The 15,899-nt window shown below is 43.7% G+C and overlaps 1 protein-coding gene across 1 annotated transcript in view; it reads right to left on the bottom strand.

Annotated features, from left to right (window-relative positions):
* tmeff2a (transmembrane protein with EGF-like and two follistatin-like domains 2a) overlaps positions 1–15,899 on the bottom strand; it is a gene marked incomplete at its 5' end in the record, with an annotated part of 112,462 nt that overhangs the window by 13,047 nt on the left and 83,516 nt on the right. Inside the window, one exon of the mRNA XM_084545054.1 lies at positions 8,828–8,924. Within this exon, the coding sequence (XP_084401180.1) occupies positions 8,828–8,924 (97 nt within the window). The remainder of the gene's footprint in view (positions 1–8,827; positions 8,925–15,899) is intronic.

The raw sequence follows: 15,899 nt of genomic DNA, 5'->3' as shown, positions 1-15,899 counted from the left end.
GCTTGATAAACGTCAAGATTACAAATTTCAACAGATGCTTTCTTTAAGTGAGTTGTTATATTAGAAAACTGAGTGCAAGTCAAATTAAATCCGTGTTGTTCTGTTTTGGTAGCTGCCTCCATCAAGAACACTAAATTAGTCAGGTTTAGTCTTCTCTGTGTAATGAATCTGCTGCTGCCGCTGAGTTTTAGTGGCGAACTGTAATGCATTCATTTCTGAGCGAATCGGGAGCTGGCTTGATGCTCTCAGTTCTCGCAAATTAACCGGGCAATTTGCTGTCGCACCACAAATTTGCGATGAAATTTCAGAGAGAGGCATGCAGCGTTTGTGTGGCTGGGTGGGTTCCTGCATGCGTGACATCTGCATAAATGGCAGTGACGCTTAAAGACCATGAACACTTGCGTGCGCGTGAATATTTGTGTATGCGCTTTGCCATATGTGTAGTCTGACCCCATGGCAAGCCTGATCAGCAGAAATTACGCCCAGATTGCCTTCCCCAGACAGTTGCTGCTGAGTAGCACTGAACGCAAGATTCTGTAATTATAAATCTGTCATTATTCTCCAGGTCTTTTCATTTTTCCCCTGGTGCCAAGCGCTCGGTAATGCACGGGCATTCAGCTGTCTCACAGCTGCATCTGCATTCACGCCCACGTGGGCGCCCGCCAACACACAAACGTGGGGCCCCACACACACCTTAACAATCAGCCACGATGATTCGTACTGCTGACATTGATGTTGATTGAAATGCCGCGCAGCAAAGCGTAGCAGGCCTCAGCTACTGTTGTAATGATGGATCAGCAAAGTAAAAATTATGTGAAGAAAGGCTTCGTTATGCATCAGAGCGGACGCGGTTGTGTAAAGGCAGGCAATATCCAAAATCCCACATGACACTGAAGGTGAGCCGCCACAGTCATGAATGACCTGCCACTGCAGAAGGTTACGCAATAAGACTAACACTAACACCGTGACTTAGAACGTCATTGCACTCAGACAGGTAAACTTTTTTCCCCCCTTTCCAATTAGAGATGCAAAAATAACAGACCCGACAGAAAGTCTGTCAAAAAACTGTATTTTCTGGCGCGCTCTCAGTCTGCCGTTCCTGTGTGTGTGTATGTGTGCGTGTGTGTGTCTCTCAGTGCGCACCATCTAGCCCTCTCTTTTTTTTTTTATATATACGCAGAGTTTCCCGCTATAAATAAACTCTTAAACTGAAAGAAATGTCAGACTGCACCATTTAAAATAATGCTCCTCACACTGAATTAACTGTCAAAAATACACTGTGGCTTTATAAAATGCTCTGCGGAGTTTTATTCCTGACTATAATGTATTGTTAAAAGCACCAACGTTTAGGACATACACCGAGGAGGTAGACAAAACCCTGTTAGCAGCATTCGTATTTGAATACAGATGAAATAACAACCACTTTAAACTACCAAAAGTTCAGTCTTTACATTCTTGAAAACTATAGTATATACGATATAGCGGGGTATTCAACTAACCTTTAAAGAGGTCCAGTTAGAGAAGATTAGGACTAGTGAGCATCAAGGCCACTATCCAGAATGAAACATCAAAAATCCAAGATCCATGGCACGTACCACCGTCAAACTGAAGAAGTGGCTGATATCGAGAAGACCTACTAGTGGCTGGAAAAGGCTGGACTCAGAGACAGCACAGGGGCACTGATCATGGCAGCACAAGAACAGGCCCCAGGCACAAGAGCCATAGAGGCCAAGATCTACGAGAGTAGATCAGACCCAAGGTGCAGACTGTGCAAAGATGCCCCTGAGACAGTCCAGCACATAGTGGCGGATGCTAGCCGGGTCAGCGTACATGGAGAGGCACAACTAAGTGGCTGGAATAGTGTACAGGAACATCTGTACCCAGTATGTAACAGAAGTACCCAATTCCCAATGGGCCGCACCACAGAAGGTGGCTGAGAACAACAGGGCCAAGGTGCTGTGGGACTTCAGCTTCCAGACTGACAAACAGCTCCTGGCTAACCAACCGGACATAGTGGTGGTAGACAAAGAGCAGAAGAAGGCGGTGGTGATAGATGTGGCGATACCAGCTGACGCCAACATTAGAAAGAAGGAACACGAAAAGGTTGAAATGTACCAAGGGTTGAAAGAACAGCTGGAGCAGATGTGGAAGGTCAAGGCGAGCGTGGTCCCCGTGGTAGTAGGAGCACTCGGGGCAGTGAACCCCAAACTGGGAGAGTATATATATATGTATAGCATGCAATCAATACATGACTGTCAAATCAAATTAATTCAGTACAATAAGAAAACTTTTTGACAATATTTATTGTCACCTAACATTAGAACTGAATGTGTGTGTATATACTACCGACAGCTGTAATGGTTAATACAGAAGCGCCTCGTTTTAAACCGTAGCCTTCTGTTTTGGCTATAGGTCCGTATGTGACGGCTTCTGGGTCCGCCTGTTACGTGACCTACGCTATATAGTATAAAATAGTTTTACCTGTGTATCTAGTGTCAAATCCTCTAAACAGAAAACACAAGCCGTAACTCCCAATGAGTCAGTGGTTCCACAAACAGGCCTTTCGAAAGCCCATCAGAATTATCAGCATAGCGTAGACACCACTTGAGGCAAGTGAGAAGTTTTTATTTTTTTTGTAATTTGGGTTAACCTTTAAAGATTATACAACACGCACGCTTCAATTTTGCAAAAGCTACCCCGAAGACAAGATTAGGCGTACAATTAAAGTGTCTGCGTTATCATAAAAAGGATCTAAATGGGAACAGTTTTAGCATGAAAGGAGGCAGCGAGCAGAACTGAGGAACTGAGAATCAAAGCAAAAGCTTCGGAACCAAAAAGCAAATTTCCACGCACTGAAAGGAATATGATATAGGCCTTAACGTCACGTGTGTTCAAGCGTGCAAGGCGACGCCAATCTCTGATCATAGGAGAGCTTCTAGAGGCTTGTCCATCCCGCGAGGCCGCCGTTGGTCGCGGCTCCATTAATTTTTAATGAGGCCTCTCACTTTCTCCACAACAGGCACTATAGCACCGGGCTGCAGTGCGTCAACACATCCTGGTGCTACCCGCAGACGCGTGCGCTAACACCCGTATTGCCCTGTGATAATCCTTGTTTCCCCCCTTCTCTTCTCACACACTCACCTAATCATTCCTTCACACATTCTGCTGAGACGTACAGAGGGGTAGAGAAGTGCTAAATGAAAGTTAGCGGTGTGTGCGCGCGCACATGGGTGTACAACACCGGAGTGTGCGCGCGTGAGAATACTTTCTTAGCAGGATGTGTCGTATTGATTAGTTCCCTGCGATTTCCCTCCCATCAAAGCCTCCCCACCTCCAGACTGTCTGCGTGCTCCCAACTGAAAAGGCCACTTTACACACGTTTCAACACTTACACGCTCACACACATCGCAGCTGAGGCCAGCATATCCACTGACTGCCTCGCGTTGTGTACAAATCCTTAGCAGCAAACCTCATTGCAACTGAACATAGCATTGATTTTCATAATCCTTAGCCTCAAATTTCACTGTAATCCTTTGAAAAACTGAGTGAGAGGAAAAGAGACAAACAGGGAGAGGGGGGTAGAAGCATGGTGACACAGAGCACAAAACAACAACACTACTGTAGCAGGAAGAGAAGAAGGAGAGAGGAGAAATATATATAAAAAAAAAATAAAAATAAAAATAAAAATACACATAATGACCCATAATATTATAGCATCCGAAAAGTTCAGCAAAAAATCAGAAACCTTGTACACCAAGTCTGTCACATTTTATTATCGTGTTCACTGTGAAAATGGGTTTGTCAGGCAGTGAAGATGATTTTGTGGTCCTCTCACTTCTTGAAAGTAGAATTCATTGGGTTAATTGAAACCTGAGACAATATCAACTCTCCCTACAAGTAAGGAGAGCTGTAGCTCCCTTTAAAGGAGCTGTGGAATTATCTGGTTGGTTTCCAGGTCAATCTCAGGACAGCAGTGGTTCAGTTCAGTCGTAATACTACACATGAAAAAAAATACCACCAATTTCTGCAATTCAGTTGAAGGATGTGTCTTAAACTACTGTAGGTGTGCAAACATCACTGACGCAATGTAATGTTCTATTTATTCCTAAACGTGCTGCAGTTCCACGCAATAAATGTGGACTTGCTATGAAAACTCCTTCAGACTGCTGTCTGAGCAGAGCAGGATATCAGAGCCTGATACGCCCACAAAGGACAAAATATCGATGTATGAAAATAGCAAAAATACAGGTCGATAAATGAAAACACAGCTCCGTCCTATGGATTTTCGCCGGAGCTATCAGTACAGTGCAGAGACGGTTTCTCTGATCTTTACATAATAGGAGACAGGCACAGGGCCCCTGGGCCAGAGGCTCTTTTGACCTTCTCGAAAGGGGTGCAAAACAACTATAAAAGGAAAAAATGACTACAAATGCAAAACACACAGTTATATCTATCCAGGAAACCAAATGAAACTAATCAGCCGCTTAAACTCCAAGCATGCCTTAAAGACGTAAAGGCCAATACCACTACTACTACTACTATTACAATACTAGCTCCACACCACTACTCTGTGGTCCCGGTCTCGTCAACCTGCCCAGTCTTCATGGCCTGCAGTTACCCACTCCTACCTCAATGTATCATTCTCCAACCTCTAATATTCAATCATTATAGCAGCTAACTCAACTGTGATAGAAGAACTGCTGCCACAGCTTCATTTACATTAATTATCAAACTCTAATGCTATAGCTTGCATTTGTATCATGATTAGATTCTACATGTATGCTTTAGTCAGATGTATGTATGGTCTCATTGCTCCTCTCCACTCTTTGTCTGTCTCTACCTGGCTGGCCTCAAGCAGACTGGTCCCCATATATGAGCTGGGTTCTGCTCAAGGTTTCTTCCAGTTAAAAGGGAGTTTTTCCTTGTCACTTGTCACGTTCCTGCTTGCACTGGGGGTTTCAGGCCGGGTTTTGTAAAGCTCAAAACATCCACAAAAAGTGACAAAATAACTACAAGCAAATGCAAAACGAACACAAAGACTCAAAACCTTAGCAAAGACTTCCAAGACAACTACAAAGCTAACTATTCCCCTACCTTTCCCATGTAAAAGAACCACAGTGAGACAAATCAGCTACAAAGAGGCACACAGCAACCACAAAGACTACAAAGAACCACAAAGCCCTGGAAAACTACAAAGCCAGATAGTCTCCCATTCAGTTTCCAGTTTAAAATAACCAGAAAGAGACAAAACAACTGCAAAGAGACTCAAAATGGCCACAAAGAATAATAAGATGACTGCAAAAAATGGGAAACGACGACAAAAATGGAACACTTCTACCATGAGATGCAAAACAATGACCTGAATGCTGCAAAATGACTGCAAAGAGACATGAAGCAATTACAAAGAGATGCAAAAGCTCTGTAAACCCAGACGAACAAGTGCAGAACAGCTACAAAAGAAGTCAATCAGCAGAACGGCCATAAAGAAAAGCAGATGTACACGTTAATAATGATAATAGTGTGTCTTGTTCCCATGCTGAAAGAGTGTCGTGGGGACTGGCGTGTCCGATGGCTCACTGTTACATAAGCTGGCGTGAAAGGCTTCCATCGGATATTGTGTGTGTGTACAGTACGTGTGCGTGCATTGACTCAGTTTAAGGACATAAAGGCCGTCTCCGTCCTTGGTTGTTGGCCTTTGCCTTGCCATTTGTCTGGCTTTGCCTTTTGCTCTCCACAGACTGGGCCTCAATAAGGACACGAGTGCTGGCTTTGAAAAGCCCCTCACTCCTTTCTCACGAGGTCTAACCCCAGCGAATACACAGCAAGTGTCTGCGCTCCTCCTCTCCCCTAATTCTATCAACACCGACGGTGCTGTTGATGGGTTTGAAAGCATGGACTTTTGTGGGTAATTACAGTTTTACACCACAAATGGATCTAAATGGGTTTTTGTGACACTCTATTGATCCATCAAGGCCAAATTGGTCTTTCTGCTTGCTGCCAGCCTCCAGAGTACAGAGATGCTACAGCAGAGTGGAGGAGGCATACCAGGAATCTTTGCTGTAGTAGGGTCAATAGCAGTACAGTTCAACCAAAACAGGTTTACACGGCATCTCAGCATACATTATTTTGACCACACAGCTCCTCATGTGGACCCCTAAGAAGAGGAAAATGATTCATTCATGCTGAGTGGTAAATGATGGCAAATAGAATCAATGGGTCTTTGTCTGGGGAGAAAATGGGCTGAAATAGCAATTTTCTCCTGACTGCGGTGTTCTGAAAAAGTCAGAACCTCATTTCTGAGCACATTATGAAAATAACCCTTCATTGTGACACTGGAATGCATCCTTTGTGTGGCTAAATTATATAAAAATAATAATTAGCTTTTAAAAACAAATACATCAAAATTTAAAGAGCGTACCGATTATTATTTTTTTTTCAGTAGGTAACATCAAATATTATTGTCACTTTCAGTAGTTACAGTCTGTGTGTATTGAAGAGGTTTTTTAGAATCCTTTCAGTCTAGCCTGATTCCAGACCTCTGAATTGCCTCCCACATCTCAGATGTTTTCAGTGATTCACATAGCTTTAGTTTTGTATGTGATATCTGTCATTCATGAATGGTGTGGGTCATCTCGTCTGAACCTCATCAGAGAATGGACATGGGCCTTCTGAGGGTGTCCTGTGGTGTCTGGCAATATAATGTTATTAGTTGAGGTCTTTGGGTCCTATGGGTTGAGGGGAGGGGCCTCTGTGGATCACCCCACAGATACTTGATCAGTTTGGGATCTAGTGAATTTGGAGGCCAGGTCAACACCTTGTGCTGTTCTTCATGTTTTTTTGAGTTGTTCCTAAAGCGTTTTTGTGTGTATGCCTGTGTCAGGCTGTGTCCTGCTGGGGATGGCTGCTGCCATCAAGGAGTGTCATTGCTATGGGGTGGGGTGCCTGGTCTGGTCTAGGTGGGTGGTACAACTCTAAGTAACATCCACACGGATGCCAGGTCCAATGGGTCCTGGGTCAACTTAAACTGGAGGAAGAAAGTATACTGCCAGCCTGGCTCCGTCTAAAGATAAGAAAATCTGCCTAATAGCAATCTAAAGCTCACTATTTAACATGACAGTTTATTTTGTTCTTAAGTGTAAAAATGATGTCTAAAAGATGACAGACATGTGGATTTCACCAAATGTTGAACTACTCTGACGACCTGACAAACAGTCTTTGTTGAACATTCCACAGCAGCTTATGTTGGTTAAAAATAACACGGGCAGGGTGAAAAAGTCCAACATGTTAGCACAGCTACACGTCACATAGTGGCTAACAATTTACAGAAGAGCAGGATTCATTAATGCGCATTGTTTGTGTGACAATAAGAATAATGCTTAATTACAAACACACCACTTTGCGGTCACCTGGTCTTTGATTACAGTCAGCCCTCCACTCATTGTTTGATTAACTGACGGTTTGTTTGATTAAAAGTCAGCCGCCGCCTGATTGGAATAACCTGTCATTTTAATCAAAGTGATCCTAATGCTTCGCCAGTTGTTGGCTGCTGTTTGATGAAAATTACCTGCTGTTGCTTTGCAATTACCTCTCTGATTATTCGCCAGAACATTCTTATCAAAACACCTTGGGGCTTCTGAAAGATTAAAGGGTGCTTGTGGGTTCCGTTTTACAAGAAAGGACACTGAAATATTCATGTCTCTGTTTATGTCAACGACTATTTAAATGAGATGCATTATTGACTCTGGCTGCCTCTCTTGTCCACTGTCTCCTTATGCACTGTGCAACTGCCTCTATTTAAAGCTAAATAAGCTTCAGGCTCTATTTTCTGACCTGTCTTGTGCACAAACCATCGACAATGCTTTGTTGTGACCTTATGAATTTTCCCTTTGGTATTATAAAATTGAAAATGAATCCATTTCTGTGTTTTAGCAGAATGTGAAGGCGCATTTGTGGAAGTGGGTGGCATCGGGAGAAGAGGACTCCAGCTGTTTAGTATTTGCAACAAGGCTCAGAATCCATCATGAAGCCGTTCCTTGGCATTACGGTTATTGCACACCAGGGTACATTATCTTTCCATTACATCAAGCAGTTTGATAGAGTCATACTCTCAGGGCACTTCTAATTTCCAGCAGTGCGTCTGGGATTTCTTAGAAGTGCTGCCTTGCTTTTGCTGATATCGGCCAATGGTGTTCCAAACCAAATAAGCAGCGCCGGTTCATTTAAGCATCATTCATGCTGTTCAAAGCAAATACACCAATATTGGTGCTGGTTCACCAGTTGAGCCACCATCTAATTGGGTTCTGCGCACGCACATGTTTTTATGTACCCCCCGAGGATGTTTTTAGTGCTGCTTCCTTGCTAATGCACGTGGGCGAGCCAAAAACCCATTACCCGCATCCGTCTCATCTGCAATAAATGGTTAAATCTATGACAAACGTTATTTCATCACTGAACTAGTTTTTCTTGTGTGAGTCAAAGTCATTTTTGGCCTGACATTGCAGAGTCCTGTAAGGATTGTAATTGGATTTCCAGAATAAGCGAAAATCTCCTTTCTCTCCTGGCCCTGCTCTAGTAATTGAGGTTAAATGAAATGGTCAGCCATGCACCAAACCTCAGTGGGTGTTCAGCAGTGGGTGGGCGCAGGATAAAGAAGAGCTGTAATTTGAATTCTTTGTGTTCAAACAAAGTTGCAAAATGACAAATACGGGGAGCATTTTTTTTTGTATGAATTTTTTTTTTTAAATGTGTTGAAAGAAGATGAGAAGTCGCCGGACAAATAATGGCATGTTCGAGCATTCGGAGGGTGCGTCTGTGTGTGGAAACTAACCAAACATCCTCTGCGTCCACATCGCACTCCGCCCCAAACTGGCAGATGTCGCAGGTGGACGTCTCCTTCTGCCCAGTCTCTGCTGACCCCTCTCCACCTAAAAGTGACAGAAAGAGACACACGGAAAACATGTGAAGCCCGTTTCACCCGAGACTAGTTTGAAAATTGTTGTGTAAAATCCAACAGGTTCATAAGAAAGCCCACCTCTAGAACCCCACGCCTCACAAAGCAATGTGACCGTGAGAACTCGGACAGCTTAAGTGCATTTACATTCTGCCATATCCCGCCATAATCCCACCAAAGCTATCTCCTTCATCCATCCACTCTTACCCCCTTTCTCCACCTTCTTCTACTCCCTCGCCTGACTCTCATCTATCACTCTCAAATCCCTGCTGATCTTTTCCGAGTCCCTCTTTTATTTCACCGTGCTGATTTTCTCACACTGTGAGTGCGACGGCTCCTTGGCGGCGGTGTGGGTACTGGCGTCAGGCTTATTGCGGCTTAGGGACCCCACCGGTGCATATCACGCCTCATGAGCGGCCGAGGGGGAGAAGGAAGGGAAGAAAAAAAAAAAGAAGCAATCTGGCCAATCTCAAATTGCATTCTCCTACCACAGAGGACTCCTCCAGTCTCTGCACGCTTTCTCTCTTCTTCTACTTCCCCCCTCGGCCTGCTTCTCCATTAGACAAGCTCTATTTTTAAACTTACCAGGGCTCATGAGGACAACTTTAGAAAAGAAGACAAAGAGGTGGAACTTGGCATGATTTCCCCATGTCATATCTTTAATCTCCTCAACACACACACACACATGCATGGACACCCACATTGCTTCCACCATCCATTGCTCCCCTGTGTCGCGTCTTTCATTTTCCCTTCTGAAACTTTTGTTATTTCTTGTGATCCCTTGCGACACGCTGGATTGAATTGGAGGGGACTCCGCTAGAGAGGTTTAACCTGATTTTCCACTGCCGGGCTTACGTTGGGTTTTACTCTTGTTGTAAGGTCAAAGTCAGTCAAGTTTACTTTGCTTTTCTCGACTGTTTCAGTTAGCATGTGACCCGCCTCATCCGTAACTCTCGTAACAGATGAATTTGTCTCTTTTGCTTGTGTCTGAAACTACAACGCAGCCCACAGGAGTGAAAAGGTCCTTAGCTGAGGGTGTTAAGCTCCCTTCAAACATCCTGCCTTTTGCTTTCAGGGATTTATTTATTTTTTTCATTTTGAAGATGCGTCTGAGGCTGCAGGTGTTAGCCGTGATGGGGAGGCAGCCCGTCCACTGAATGCTGAACATTTGCAGCCACGTGAAAAGATATGCATTCTGTATTCACACTTTTACCTTCAGGGCGCAGGACTGGCAGGACTACAACGTGTGAAGCAGCTCTGGCACAGGGCCAGCCGGTGGAGGGCGAATGCTAAATCACATCAGTGCACATTTAGAAAATCTTTACAGCAATATTCCTAAATAGATTATAATCTAATCCATTTTAAAGGTCCACTGGAGCCAAATTTGGACCAAAAATTGGTAAAAATGTAATGTTATTACTAAAAGCATGCTGTAAAACATCATAAGTGGAATTCAGTAGATAAGCCTTTTTCTGTTTGTGACACAATGTATGATATGTGTACATTTATAAGTTTTGTTATTTTCTAGTTAAACTCGACTTACAATGTCTTATTTCTATTTTCAGACCTCTTAAGAAACTCTAACATGAGACATTTCAGCTGAATGAGGAGATGAATGAATGAAGTTCACCCAATATAAGAAAGAAACAGAAGAAGCCAGGGTGCATTGTTAGAGACTCTCTCTTTCTTTTCTTTTCAGAATGATGCAAACTGTTCTAACCACTATGAAATCTGGAGAATTCAGCCCCCACACCCACAGAGGCGATTCTAGAGTCTGTTGGGACCTTAGGCAAAATTTTTCAGCTAACTAATGTTAACCATCAAAGAAAGCACAAACTAAATAATGTGATAGTAGGGGAAGTTATTTTATACAAAATGTCTCTCCTCCATAATTAAGGCTAAACTAGCAGCTTTCAGTTCACTGTTTAGTATCAAGTATTATTTGATACTTGTCATACTAAACTAATTTAAAGAGTGATGCACATGGCATAGAATGGGAAACAGTGTGCAGAGTTGCATCAGCTGAGGGTCCCAGTTGAGGTCTCCTACTGTCTATTGAAAACTCAGCACATTGCCGCTGTAGTTTAAAGTTTGTCAGCCCTAGGGGGCCCCTTAATGGCCCCAAGCAGTTGTTGCACCTCAGTACACCTGTAGAAAACACGCTAACTGATCTCACTGTCACTGGGTGCACACTAGAAGGTTGTCTTTATACTGCTTAACAGTTTCTTTAAAAGAGGAAGGACAAGACTTTCAGGCAGTAAAATTGTAAGTTCAATAAACCAAAAAAAATATATATGTAAAAGAAATGATAAATATACAGAACAATCCTGTAGAACTCAAGACTATAAGCCAATTCTGTCCCACAATCTAGATTCTTCAAAGTAGTCACTGTCTGCCCTGAAGAGAACTTCCTGGAGGTCGTTCCCTGGAATGGTTTTCAGTTAACAGCCTTGTCAAACTAGATGAACAGATTCTTAAGGCCAGAAACAGAAGCACAGTAGATCAGGTGAAATCTGGACGAGTCCAAATGGGAGATTTTTAGGTCTGTCTGTCTTTGTCTTTGTCTTTGTGAGACACAGGGAAGACGAACGGACGGAACTTGAATGTCGGGTTATAGCGGCTTTGCAAAATTCAAGGAGACAGTTAATGAGCATTGCTACCATGCCACCCCATCAGTTTTAAGCTTAGTGGGGACACTTTTAAACAGGACAATGAGCCAAATCACACAGCCAGCCAATAATAAGGGCTGTTTGACAATTTGACAAGAAGCAGAGTAAAGGAAAACTGCGTCAGATGACTTGATATGTACAAACACCCAACTTAAACCCAGATGAGATGCTTTGGGATGAGTCAGACTACAGCATGAAGTAAAAAACAGTCAACAAGTAGAGATGTGAAAACTCCTGTAAGGCTTGAAAAAATCAGGTAACAACCTTACACCAATCAGCCACACAATTAAAACCACTGACAGGAGAAGTGAATAACTTTGACCATCTTGTGACAATCCAATGTTCTGCTGGGAAACTTTTGGATCTGGCATTCATGTGGATGGTACTTAGACATGAACCACCCACCTAGACCAGACCAGACACCCCCACCTCATAGCAATGACACTCCTTGATGGCAGCAGCCATCCCCAGCAGGATGCAGCCTGACACAGACACACACACAAAAACGCTTTAGGAACAACTAAAAAAACATGAAGAACAGCACAAGGTGTTGACCTGGCCTCCAAATTCACTAAATCCCAAACTGATCAAGTATCTGTGGGATGATCCACAGAGGCTCCTCTCTCCAACCCATAAGACTCCCACTAACAACATTCTGTTGCCAGACACCATAGGGTGAGACCTACACAATATTAAGCAGGTGGTCATAATGTTATGCCTGATCGGTGTATGAAGTTGTCATCAAAACAAAAGGGTGATACTTAAAACTGATTTTTCTTCCTGCATTAATTCAAATGTGTCATTTAATAGTGTTGATGTCGTACAATAAAAGGAATAATGAAACCTCTCGCATGAGTAGGCGTGTAGACTGGCTGAAACAGACAGTCCTGAAATAAGTCATTTACAGCGCCCGTGTTCAGTTTTAGTTGATACCGTTGTAGAGGGGTGTCGATTAAACCTCGTGATCTTTCCGGAGGCTGCAGTCTGTGCTCCTGTTCAACTGTACTGCATTGGATAGAGGGCTCTTTCTGTGGTTTAGTCTGTTCTCACCGATGCAAAAAGGTTGGTCAAAATATTTCTGTTGTGTTTTTCATCAGAATTATATTTGAGGTTACTCACATCGTCTTGCTTTCAGTTATTAGCATTGACTGTTATTTTGTCGTACAACAATACTTTTATCCTGTATTATCAGTCGAGGTCCAAATAATAATGAGGCTCAACAGCACATTTTAATTAGACCATCCTTTCCTTTGTAAATGCCATGTTTTCTGAACTCTATGTCATCCAGTTCGTAAGGCAGGCCGCATATACGGTTATTATTTCAGACTTTCCTCCTTAGCCACGGAGGAATTCTTGCAACGTACAGTTCTAGCTGAACACTCCAAGACTGGTGATGTAAAAATCTTAATATAAAAAAAATCTGCAATGTTTCCCCTTAAAACTCATTAACGCAGGCAGTTCTTGCAAATCCACGTCAAGTAAATCATACAATTCCAAGGACCGTCGTCTGTGTTGTTCTCATGCGTTCAACGGCGCATGACAGTTCAATTATATGGACATGTCCCCGATCAGAGTTTAGAGTACTGTCGGTGCCTGGATTGCAGCAGATTAAATTAGCCACTTGTGACTCTTTGACCAATGACGTAAATGTCATGTTTTTTTCTTACTTCCACCTGTCCTGTGTGTTGTGGTGTGTGAAATCCTCTCTGTCGCACGCACACACACACACACACACACACCCACACACGCTTGCACCTCACCAGTTCTCAGTTCTCTAAGGCATCAGAGCTAGCCAGCTACTCTGGCCTCTCAGCACTCTGTCAAATGATCAGCTGCACATAAAGGCTTGTGGGCAGGCAAGCATGTAAGCTCTCCCATGACTCTACTCTCCCACAATTGTACACGAGAGGAGGAGAGGGAGACAGTGAGGACCATGCACGTTCCTGTGTTGCGCGCCTGTAATTCCTTCGTGTGTGCGTGCACATGCCAAATGCCAACATTGTCTCCTCTCCCTGTTCTTTCTGTCCTTCTCTCCCTCACGCTGCAGCCGGCGCGTCGCGCACACACACCCAGATCTCCATTCACAGTATACTGCAGACACAAGTACCAAACGTGACTGGGGACAAGGCGGTGTTTTCCCCTCCTCAAATCCCCGATAGAGTCTCCCGTGGAACACTAACACAACATCTCCCCTGTTTCTATGTCTGCTAATCCCTGGAATCAGGAGACACGGCTGGGTAATGACTGAAATGATTAGCCCCTCTGCTGCCCCCACAATCACCCCCCGCCAGCTCCTACATCACCCAGTATCGATCCACGCCTGGGCCAAAGCGGTCGACCGGTCTCCTTCACAAGTACGGCTCTAGCCTCACCTTTATCTCTGACAAATCCTGTCCTCCCTCTGTTCTTTTTGCTTCAGTCAGTAACAGTTTGATAAACGCAACGTAACTTTGGGCGACTAGGGTAGTGAAGAAGAAGAAGAAAAAAGCGAGAGCAAAGGCATGTGGAATTTGGGATTAAGTTACTTGGCAGAAAAGAAGAGATTATAGTGAAATGGTGAGTTAAAGGGGAGATAAGCAGGATAAGAGCTTAAATGACAGAGGAGTGAAGAAGTGCTATGGACCTTCATCTGAGGTTAAAGACCACCTCTAATCCCCTCGCTGGCGTCTGGAGCCTGTTCACGCAATCACACAGATTCACACAGAGCACGACCGCATTCAAACGCGCGGTTCCGCTGCTTGCCATGCGTTCACATGGCTGCCGTAGAAAATGGAAAAGGGTTTGCAGCAGGGGAGGGAATAAAATAAAGAGAGGGCTCGCTTAACTGCAGCAGCTGGCTGAGGCACTACCGAGAGCAGGAGCTGGTCGTTTGACTCCTGTAACTCGTGAAACAGAACCTGTACGCAGCAAGCTGGAAAAATATTTTTGTTAGGATTTTGCAAATAACTTCAGGGAAGAGATTTGAGGTTGTGCACCTTTGAGGTTTGGCAAAAAAAATGCAACTTAATGAGCACATTATGACAAAAGATATATTACGGTGACCGCAATTAAGCAGATTTTCACTATTTGCTTATTCACCCTCAACAGCAAATGAATCAACAGTACAGATGCTGGATCCAGCTGTTAGCTAGCCACCAACCGAGCAGAGAGCTGCTTTGTGTGTGTGTTTCTGTGACTGCACCGACTCCTATTGATCGCTAATAACACTTTTCCTCCAGTTCACTCTCATTTTGTTTTTAGTTTTTTTGTTTTTTGTCTGCAGGCATCCATGAATCGGGGTCATAAAGCCTCGGCAAAAACACAACATTCAATCATTCCAGTTAAAACATTCTCAGTTCAATTCTATTCAAACCATTCACCGCAAATGGAAGTATGTTTATATCTGTCTGTGTTTTGTTTTTTTGCGCAAGAGTACCCCCTCCACAGTCAACTTTGCATTCAGGCTAAACACACTGATCATTTTGTTTCTCATCAGTTCTCTGATGCATGCATTCAGAGGGAAGGCTGAAATTGAGCTACACACCAGACGGCCTTTTAGGGTATGATAAGATAAGATAAGATAATCCTTTATTTATCCCACAGTGGGGAAATTTGCAGTGTTGCACCAGCACACAGTTTAAAGGACTGTGCACATAAGAGATAAAAAAAAAAAAGTAAACATTAAATAAATAAAAAAAAAACAGAACATGAAATACAATAGAGGTTAAATGTGTGTGGTCTATTGGGAGCAGGCTTGGTTGTACAGCCTCACAGCAGCAGGAAGGAAGGAAGGAAGGAAGGAAGGAGCTGTGGTAACACTCCTTCACACAGCGTGAGCGAAGAAGGAGGCAGCTGCTGAAGTCGCTGCCCAGTGCCGTTATAGCGCCATGAAGGGGGTGGGACTGGCTTTCCATCAAGGATGACAGGTTTGCTATCATTCTCCGATCACCGACCACCTCCACAGGCTCAAGAGGGCAGCCCAAAACGACAACGTTGCATTGGAGTGGAGAAAATTACAAGTATGCTGAATATTCTAAGGCCAAAGATTGAAAAAAGAAAAAGATATGCGACAAAGAACTTGCCTGAAAAACTATCAGCGCAAGAAGGGCACGGGTGAGGAGCCCATAACAAGTCCTTTGAGTGATTGAGTGAGCTACAAGGTTTCGTGGCTGAGTAGGGAGACGCTGATGCTGGCTGATACAGCCACTGAAAAAAAACCTCCCTTGACATCTGGGCTAGTATTTGGCAGAAGGCCGAGCTGGAGAGGGTTCTATAGTCTAGAGATCTATACTGATCTAAAC

This window comes from Chelon labrosus, assembly GCF_963514085.1.
Source record: "Chelon labrosus genome assembly, chromosome: 5".
Taxonomy (NCBI): domain Eukaryota; kingdom Metazoa; phylum Chordata; class Actinopteri; order Mugiliformes; family Mugilidae; genus Chelon; species Chelon labrosus.
Note: the sequence above shows the minus strand (reverse complement) of the source record. Positions and strands in the feature narration are given on the sequence as shown.